This window comes from Myotis davidii, unplaced genomic scaffold (assembly GCF_000327345.1).
Source record: "Myotis davidii unplaced genomic scaffold, ASM32734v1 scaffold217, whole genome shotgun sequence".
NCBI classification, from domain to species: Eukaryota; Metazoa; Chordata; class Mammalia; order Chiroptera; family Vespertilionidae; genus Myotis; species Myotis davidii.
The window spans coordinates 2,542,358-2,552,442 of NW_006290034.1; the positions used below are offsets into that span (position 1 = coordinate 2,542,358).

At 47.9% G+C, this 10,085-nt stretch overlaps 1 protein-coding gene across 1 annotated transcript in view; it reads right to left on the minus strand.

The window, feature by feature from the left end:
• Position 1: 1 nt before the first annotated feature.
• Positions 2-10,085, minus strand: part of OLFM3 (olfactomedin 3) — a 19,735-nt gene continuing 9,651 nt past the window's right edge. The window contains exons 4-6 of the mRNA XM_006762941.2: positions 7,604-7,823; positions 2,640-2,746; positions 2-1,530 (exon numbers count right to left, since the gene is read on the minus strand). Coding sequence (XP_006763004.2) covers positions 853-1,530; positions 2,640-2,746; positions 7,604-7,823 — 1,005 coding nt within the window. The 3' untranslated portion in view covers positions 2-852. The remainder of the gene's footprint in view (positions 1,531-2,639; positions 2,747-7,603; positions 7,824-10,085) is intronic.

The window sequence follows — 10,085 nt, forward strand, 5'->3', positions numbered from 1 at the left end:
GTGGCCTTGCGCGTCCGTGGTCCATTGTGTGTCAGGGGTCAAATAAAGACTGGATGGAAGGGGCCTGGTCTGCTTCCTGTTTAGCTTACACTGCCATGGGAAGGGGAAGCCGGGAAGATACTTCCTTGGGACCACACTTGGACATGGACCCAGGATCACTGAGATTGAACTTCAGTGTCGTTTATAAAAAAACATCACTTACTGTCACAGAAGTGAAGAGATACAATTGCACAATGGTGGTCACAATGGTAGAAATACAGGTTGCCAATCAAATGTTAGCAAGAGATTTAAAAATGGCTGTACAGCACCGCGCCAGAGGACCGGGGAACAGCGAGACGGCGTGTTCTTCCCCGTGTAAATGAAATCCTGACGTCTGTTTTAGAAATGAATGGGGGAGAAGTGCTTTTTTTCCTTTTTCTTCCTTTTTTCTTCTGATTCCTACCAGAATGTTTTCTGATGTGGAGCTAGAGACATATAGTAAGAAGTGGCAGAGTTGGGAAAAAGAGAGAGAGAGAGAGACATTCATGCATTGAAGCTACCATTAGTCTCTGACACTAGTATAAGGCAGACCATTAATCTTTTGCAAAAGTATGACTTTAGCCACGTAAGCTCTCCGTAGTGCTTCTCATGACAAGGACATGATGGGCCTTATGAACGCAGGAGTTCCGATGTGTGTCCAGCGGGTTCACTGAGGCAGGCCCCGCTGAATTTTTCCGGAACACCCACGTGATGACAGAAATGCTTTGGGGAAAGGGTGGGGACGCTCTAAGGAAGAAAAGCAACACCACAGGAGTCCTAGGGAATGGATCGCAAATGACACGGGGTAGCTCGGCGGAAACAGGTTACACTTGCTTATGTGTCGTCCTCGGTCTTGATGATGTGGAAGAGGGTGACATTGAACAGGACCTGGTGGCCGTTGTTCCAGGCGTAGAGCGCCCGGTCCCTGGCGTTGTAGTCCAGCATGGAGATGTGGAAGTACTGGTTGTGGAAGGGGATGTCCGTGTACTCGTAGCTAGAGGTCTTGGTGGAGTAGGAATAGTACACCTTGGCCCCGGTCAGGTGGGAGTTGGTGACATACAGGGTCCCGCAGATCATGAAGGACTCCCCGGCGCTCCGCTTGGGGTAGCCCGTGTTCCAGCTCTTGGCCACCTCCAGGGTGTCGGGGTTCAGCTGGCTGATGACGATGTTGCCCGCGTTCTGGTTGGTGGCGTACACGGCCCACAGCCCGATTTCGTCGGCCATCAGGTCGATGTCGGAGAAGCCGCCCCAGGTGTAGGGGTAGACGTTCTGGAAGCCGGCGTACTCCAGGCTGCGCTGGGCCAGCACCCTGCCCAGGTCGAAGCTGTACTTAATGACGATGTTGCTCTGGTACTTGTTGAAGTAGAGCGAGCCGTTGTAGACCACGTGGTTGGTGCCCGCCCACTTGAAAGGGAGGTTGTAGGTCCTTGATTCAGCCCCGCTGACAAAGTCGGCCATGGATTTGTACTCCCGGACTATTTTGTTGTTAGTGTAACTGTCCATGTACCAGACCTGGGAAGATGGGGGGAAAGAATAAATAAATGGAGCACCTAAATTCTGGACTTCCTGAGAATTCCAAAATAAAGGCAGTGAGAGCACACATCCGTCTCAGGATGCCTAGGCGCCAGAGACCATCTTATCTTAGGGCCTATGGTACGGCGGGCATTTGCAAAGAGAATGGCATGGACTATGCAGAAAGGAAACAGCTACATTTGCTGCCTTGAAGTTGATTTGCTTCTTGTCCTTTCTTTTTTAGACCATTCAGTGCCCATGATGGAATGAGCCAGACGCGTGTCAGTACAAATCACATCACTTTGTTTAGTCACCTGATCGATCCATGCGATCAATAATGGCAAAAATACCGCCTTCAGCAACTTTATTTATTCCGCAACTCGCTCTGAAAAAATGTGTGGTCTAACTCTACACATTTGAACATATTTCTCCTTTATGGATGCCACAGAACCTTCTAGTTAACCCTTGTTCATTGAACCTGCTTCTAGGTACACCTACCTCTTAACACAACCATGTCACTAATCTAGCTACAAATCTCATTTGGATGTAACCCTGTGAATCTTAATGTATAGTAAGTTTTGCAATAGCACATGCCCAGAGCGATGGTAAGTTGGTGGTATATTGATTTACATAATATATGTGTTGCTGATTTATGAAAATACCTCCCCACCCCCAAAGTTTCAGTGCTATTTCCCTTAAAGTTAACTCTAGACTCCAGGAATATTTCAGTTTGTTTTGTGAATTGATAAGTTCAAGTATTTCCCTTAGTGTGTGTGTGTGTGTTTTCATATTATGGAGCAAGTTTTAGCAGAAATATAAAGAGAATTTTGTACTCTTGTAATTTTTGCCCTGTGAAGTGCAAAACAAGACTGAAACAAATAAAAACTAGATTTACTCTATTGGAGAATTATAGGATAGAACATTTTACTAAAATAAATTTGCCATATATCTCTGTAGCTGTGTTAATATGATCAAATTCAAAATATTTGCAGCGATGTAACCGTTTCCAAGTTGAAATTCTATCCCTAAAGAAAATGAACAGTCCAGTAGACAAAAAAGGTATAAATAAAACATAATTCTAAGCAAAAGCAATTGTGGAGCACACATACTCTGTTGTTTTTCTCGGATGCTAGAGGATCAGTCATCCAGGCACCGAATCGGGTTCCAGACGTCTTGACTGTAATTGGGCCTGTGATTTTCATCAACTTGCCACATGCTGAAATTAGAGAAACATAAACACGTTAGGTGACCACGGGCAGTGATTCCAACACACATACTCATAAGAGCAAAGCAAGGGCCACTGAATCATGGGGCTGGTAACACACATTCTGAATGAATGATCACTCATGTCGCGTGTCGTACAGTGAGGTTTGAACAGTGAAGAGTTGCTTTCTCAGTACTCTAAATCAGGGGTGGGGAACCTTTTTTCTGCCAAGGGCTATTTGGATATTTATAACATCAGTCTCAGGCCATTCAAAATGATCAAATGAAAAACTAGCAAGAAGACATGAAGCTCATTTTCCCTTTGATGTGTGCATATTTCAGGTGTTGCTTGGTTTCCTGGGTTTAAATGATCTTCTGGATCCCGCTTATGTAGACGTAACATCCACAGGAGTTGAGTTGGACGGGTTAGTTAAAAATCTGCCTCAGAATTCTCCTGGGCAGTTATCTGTGCCACGAATCTCACGTAATCAACAATTCCGAAAAGCGGCAGCACGTGGGTGGCGTGGGTGTCTCGGCTTCTGTGGTGTTTGGGTAGAATCCAGCGTGTGACCATATGGCAGAGGGATGCTGCTGAGCCTCCGGCTGTTCAGGCCAGGAATGGAGGCAGGAATTATACCAGCGGAGTCGCCCTTCTGGTGCCTAAACTGACAATGGCTCTGCTGCCTTCTAGTAGCGATGGGCCTCTCCTCTGAAATAGGTCAGCGGCGAAACCAGTAGTTACTATTTAAATAAAATCATGTATTCACTGAACCATCATTTGCTGAGAAGCTCTGCTGTATCAGGACTCTGCTAAGTGTTGAGATTGACAAAATAGGTTTATACAGATAGAGGCATGGTTACTAAATAGATTAAATTACCATCTCCTCGTGGGTTCATTTATGGTTTATATAAAAATAGGTTTATATAGTGTAACTTTTTTTTATTGTTTAAAGTATTACATATGTCTCCCTTTTCCCAAATTGACCCCCCTCCAGCTATTCCCACCCCTGAGGGCAGGCCCTCACCGCCCCAGTGTCTGTGTCCATTGGTTATACTAATATGCATACATAGAAGTCCTTTGATTGATCTCTAACCCCCACTTCTCCCCTGCACTTTGTCTCTGGATCTATTTTTGTTCATCAGTTTATGTTGATCATTATATCCCACATATGAATGAGATCATGTGATATTTACCTTTCTCTGACTGGCTTATTTCGCTTGGCATAATGCTCTCCAGTTCCATCCAAGCTGTTGCAAATGGTAAGAGTTCCTTCTTTTTTACAGCAGCGTAGTATTCCATCGTGTAGATGTACCACAGTTTTCTAATCCACTCATCTGCTTATGGGCACTTAGGCTGTTTCCAGATCTTAGCTATGGTGAATTGTGCCACTATGAACATAGGGGTACATATATCCTTTCTGATCGGTATTTCTGGTTTCTTGGGATATAGCCCTAGAAGTGGGATCACGGGGTCAAATGGGAGTTCCATTTTTAACTTTTTGAGGAAACTCCATACTGTCTTCCACAGTGGCTGCACCAGTCTACATTCCCACCAGCAGTGAACAAGGGTTCCTTTTCCTCCACATCCTCGACAGCACTTGTCATTTGTTGATTTGTTGATGATAGCCATTGTGACAGTTGTGGGATGGTACCTCATTGTTGTTTTGATTTGCATCTCTCAGATGATTAGTGACTTTGAGCATGTTTTCATATGTCTCTCGGCCTTCTGTATGTCCTTATGGTGTAACTTCTTAAACTACTACTGCTTATGCCCATCATCCGATAATATTGGATTGTGCCATTCTTCTCTGGGATGGTTTCCTCATCTGTAAGGTGGACAGCCTAGAGCTTGACATTTTGTTAATCTCACCGAGAAAGCATTGAATGGATGAGGGATCAACAAACTTTTAATATGCTGATGGGGAGAAGGTGGCATTTGTGGTGGCAGTAAAACACACACACACACACACACACACACACACACACCCCAGCACTATAAGATCATGGCCATCACCATCATCTACTCTTATTCTCAGGAAGCAAAAAAACCAGAATAGTCTCTCATTGTTGTTGAGAGAAGTTCCTCCTTACAAATAGTTACTGGACTCCTAAGGTAAAATTCATCTCGTCAAATGAAATTAAAGTTTCAGGAATTCATAAAAACTGGCTGTTTTTGTAGTTATAATTTTGTGGGTCTCTGTGTGAAGTAAACACTGGTCTTGTCAGCTGCTGATGGAATGTAGAGATTGTAAACATGAAGTAAAATAAACAGAAGTCATTTCTGTGTCTTGGCTCCCCCTCACTGGCTCTTGTTCCAAGACATAATTATCTTTCTCACTTCACTCTCACTCTCCACGCGGACGAAGGGAGCCAGACGGAAAGGGTGATTTTCCCAAGCGCCGGGAAGACAAATGTTGGGCAGAAATGGATGGCACAGAGCGAAGTGAAGGGTTCTGCTTCACTGATTTCTCTCCCGCTCTGCTCTCACTGGCAGTGAGACATGTGAAAATATTAGCATTTTACAATATATTGTGTGTGTATGGTTCTATCTATTCAGAAAATATACTGAGTAGGTAGTTGAAGATCGTGGCCATTGTCTTTCTCCGATGCCTTCTAGACATTGGATTTTGTGATATCAGTTACAGCCCATGCTGATCCAATGGCAGCTCAGGACAAGGTGTCATTTGGGATTCAGCAGCAGGAGCAGTTGTTTGGATCAACAAAGCATGGAGACTTCTGTCTTCTCTCTTGTGTCTTTCTTTAATATATCATTGTACCTTGCGATGGCCCGGACTAATGGCTTCTGACCTGGAGTCCCAAGGCCATGTCCATATGAGTAAATTACATGGAATAGTGAGTATTTCTCCAGAATCTCATTTCTTTTTACTTACGGCCATTGGAGAACGCGTGGCAAGAAGGAGATATGATTTGATCTTTAACGTGCGTCCTTTGAAGCTACTTATAATAAGTTTACCTCTACCATCCATTTGATGGTAAAATCTGTTTCTATTATTTAACCTTTTATTTTCATGTCTAACTCACCAACTGTAGTGCCAGGGGAAGGTGGTGATAAGGGTGAACATAACAGTTGCCATAATGGAACGGGCACGAGAATGAGTTTGCAGTGCGTGTGTGGCAAGCAGGACCAAGAATAACATGTGTCCAAACCCGTCTGTTTTCCAATAAATTGCAAATGACTTTAAGCCAAACAATCTGTTTGCAATCAATTGCATAATAAGGCCTCACCCAGAGTTCTCGCGGTGATTGGAACGACCACATGGAAGAGGCTGGCATGGTGCCCGTTGTGCAGCGGGCTGTCAACACGGCTGCACTTCTCTGCTATGTGCTTGTGTCCCCACAGAATGGCAGCTCCCTGACAGGGCCTGGGGGGGGGGGGGCTGTCTGCCGCTCAGCCTCGTCTCCCCAATACCTGGCCGAGTGCCCGCACACACCGGGGCTCATTCAGTATTGGTTGAATGTGCAAACTAGACCATTACCACCTAGACATTTTGTTTTCCCTTTTGAAAGGAATTTGGCACGGGCATGGCAGAGACAACAGGCCAAGTGCCGTTTACTTGGGATCTGGAGTTTTGAACGCTGCCGATACCCGCAGGCTGTGTTAAGGGAAGGATGCGCCTTGAACTTCACTAGATGGCACCGAACCATTGCCCTGAGGGAGAAGTGACTGCAGGCGGGGAGAGGGCTGGAAGCCTGGTTATCAGCGACATTAAATGTCTGTTGGTGATCTCAGGGGGTGGCGAAGGCTTTCACTGCGCTTTTTCAGTTAAATCCTCACAGGCATATAATTACAGTTTGCATGTCTGGGAATACGGTCCGATGTAATTAAGCACAGGGGACTTCTCTATTCGGCTCTGAGAGTAGAAAATCAAGCATTTAGGCATGTCTGTCCCCCATTCAGGCCACGAGGGTGCATTGCTGTGGAAGCATTTTTTTTTAATTTCTATTTTTCGCCCAAACTTTAATTCTCTGGTAGAGTCGCTGAGACCCTGCAGGTGAGGAGGCTCATTTGTTTTTTTAATTATCTTAAAATTCGCATACTCACCACTGTCCACCTACTTTTGCCCTACCCTGCATATGTTAGAGGTGAAGTTCATTTCTAAAATGAAGCTAATCCCAAAAGTTTTCCCATTTATTCCCACAAGAATTCCACGGGCCCACTTCAGGGAGGGCTTACGGTATTCACCAGGTCCGACCTCCCGGGGCCTGGCCTTGCTTTGGTGGAGTCGGAGTGTAGTGAACAGTCCGGGAGAGAAGAACTGGGCCACTAGCTCCTGGGGGCAGCGGGAGGGCTTGCACCCTGGGTTCGGGCTGAGTCAGAGACTGCAGTCCAGGTCCCGCGCGCTTGTGTGGCCCCCACTCACGGTGTGTAGCTGCCGATTTGGGAAGGTGCCTCCTTTGATTCCTTCAGCGGGTCAGAGCGGCCGTGGGCTGCTCTGCAGGAAGGGCAGCTGTTGGGTTTGCTTTCAGCACTGCGGCTTCACATTTTGGCCCAGGGCCACTCCCTCTCCTGCAGTCTCTGACTTTCTCCGCTCCCTGAAGTGCCTCCCCTCCGCCCTGGCCCAGCAGTGATCACTCATCGCGCACCGTCTGCCTGCACTAAAACACATCTCCGTTAGCCAGTGGAGTCGGCTCTGTCGCCAGGCTGTTTATGTCAAATGTTACAGGCGATTGGAGAATTAGGCAACTGTCAGTCCCAGGCCACTCCGTTCCCAGGGGCGCGTGAGCCATTGGGGAACACTTACCTTGTACGTGGAAGGCCAGCCCTGGTTTCCCCGACACGAGGCACGTCTGACCACCCCCACGGGACCGACTGAGACGCACAGCGCGGATGGCCCGCGGCGCTACTCACTGAGCTTCTTCATGCAGTCGCGCAGCCGGGTCTCCAGGCTGAGCACCCTGAGGTGCAGCTCCTCGTAGTCGTAGGCGCCCAGCTCCTCCTGGATCCCGGTGAGCACGGCCGACAGGTTCCGGATCTCCTCCTTGAACTGGGTGATGAGGCGCGCGTCCGTCTTGTACTGCTCCAGCACGGGGATCAGCGGCAGGAGCTCGTCCATCTTCTCCTTCAGCTCCTGCGGGGACAGCGGGCCCTGAGCGCCTGGCGCCCCCCGGCTCCCACCCACCAGCGCCGCGCTCTGTCCCCGGACCCTCACGGGCAGTTATGACAACGGATTCAAAATTCGCATCTTAACATGACTCGGAGGCGCTGCCATGAGCATAAACGCGTTCAAATAGCAGGCGCTGCCGTTGCTGCCCTGCTTTATGGGCTTACGTTCCTTGGGGGGCAACTTCTACCTGCCCTGCCAGCTCGGGATTCTTCTAACTGACCCGTGCCCCTGTGTCCCTGCGGAGTGGAGGGGACAGAGCCGTCCTGATGAGAAAGATGCACGCACATTACAGCCAAAAGGGAGCCGCGGAACCCGTCCGTTTCTGAGGCTCAGTGGGAAGAGGCGCATTGGGCCGCGCATCTTTGGCCTCAGGGGGAGCACCGCTGCCCCACGGGGACCTTAACCTGAAGAGTTGGCTCTGTCCGTACCACTTGCTGCCCATTATATGCGGCAACTGCCGCAATGAAGGGTTTTCCATTCGACGGTGGGAACACTGAGAAGAGAACAGTGCAGTGTCCCAAGTTTGGTGGCAGTTTTTCCCCCCTGAACTAAAATAATAATAGTAATAATAATAAGTGTTTATATTTCTGGATCTTTTCAAAAACATTCGTAATGTGATTACTGGCAGTCAATTTGGAAACTCCCTGCATTTGTCAGGGAGCAGCTAGTATGCCCGTCAGAGGTTTGAAAGGTTGGAGGAGAAGAGTGCAGACCTGTGCTCACTGCTTCCGCCTAGAGTTGCGCTTCCCACTGTGTTGCTCGGACAGCAGAGCTGTGCTGGCCTCTCTTGCCCCACCCTGAGCTCCTCACGGGACACTGACAGTCTCAAGTGTGATACCCAGAACAACTGTCACCTTCCAGGGCGGGGAGGAGAAAACCTACTTAGTGGTTTAAACTTTTATTTTATTTTATTTTCCTTTTTAATTGAATATTTTGGGGTGACATTGGGAGCCACTAGTCCAGAATGACTTTCTTGAATATTTCCTCTAACTCTTCTCTGATCTTCTCTAAACAAAATTAAACAAAGTTCTTTTCTCTCTGTGCACCTGAGCAATGTTTATGCTTCTAATCGCTGTCCGTCTCGCCTGCCTGTTGGTCAGCTGTCTTTCACAGAACAGAGATTACCTACTGCACCCCCCCAGAGGGCCAGCCCTGTCTTGCTCACAGGACCTGCTCAATAAATGTTGGTTAAAATGAATTCATTTGCTCTCCAGCCTGGATCTTTCTCTGTTTGCCATCCTCCCACCCCTTTCTATTCTCCCAGTTCACTCCTTACTCCCAGCAATCTTTCAATTCCTGGTATATTCTAGGCTTTGCTCTCATTTGTTCTAATTCCTTAACCCCCCAGGCCTTGCTTGCATCTTTCTTCAGCCGAAACCTCACGCTTCATCCCTTTAGCCCGTTCTCCGGCCAGTGCCCTCAGCCTTCTTGCCCTCCTGTTCTTTTAGGTGGAATTTTAAATGCAGTTCAGTGCAATTCTGTTTCCTCTGCCCTCTGCCCGGGCTCCTGGTCACCCATGCGAAGCGGAGGGCCCGCCGTGTGTCCCTGGGCCCCATCCGGCCCTCACCCTGATGTGTGGAGAGCGCTTCTGAGGCTCGTTGAGAGCTTGCGCTCAGACCTGCCCCCTCACCACCAGCACCACTCCCGCTTCCTGACGGGCCGGGAAACGGGGCTGTGACCTTTACAAAACCACAGCGTGTTTCCTAAACGATGTCTTTGCCACACAGACTATTTCTTTTCAATAGAGGTGCAGACGGCATCATCCCAGTCAGTTTATTTTCATCGATGACCCTGTCATTCATAGTTAATGAGAGTCCACATGCACCTCTTCTCCATTCCCAGTGTTTCTAAATAATTGCCCATAAACAACTGAACGTCTAAAGACTGGTTTTGGGGTGAAATCATAAAGCAACCCTCTTTCTATGGCTGTTAATAATGGTAGTACTGCCTCATTTAATAGTTTATATTCTTGATATTTCTCACATGAGGGCATAAAACCAGGGGGAAAGAACTTTGCTACACTGAATTATTACTTTTCCTTCAGGTTCCCTTTGCCATCGACATTGGAGTGCCTGTAAGTCTATGCAGACACTCCCCGAGCTCTCGCAGGGTTCGCTTTGCTACAGCCAGTCTCCTGTGCACCCACAGCTGATGGCCAGGGCCGGTGGGGAGATGCCGGGCGTCCCCAGCGAGCCCTGAACCTTGCCTGGACAGGCCGCTCAGTGG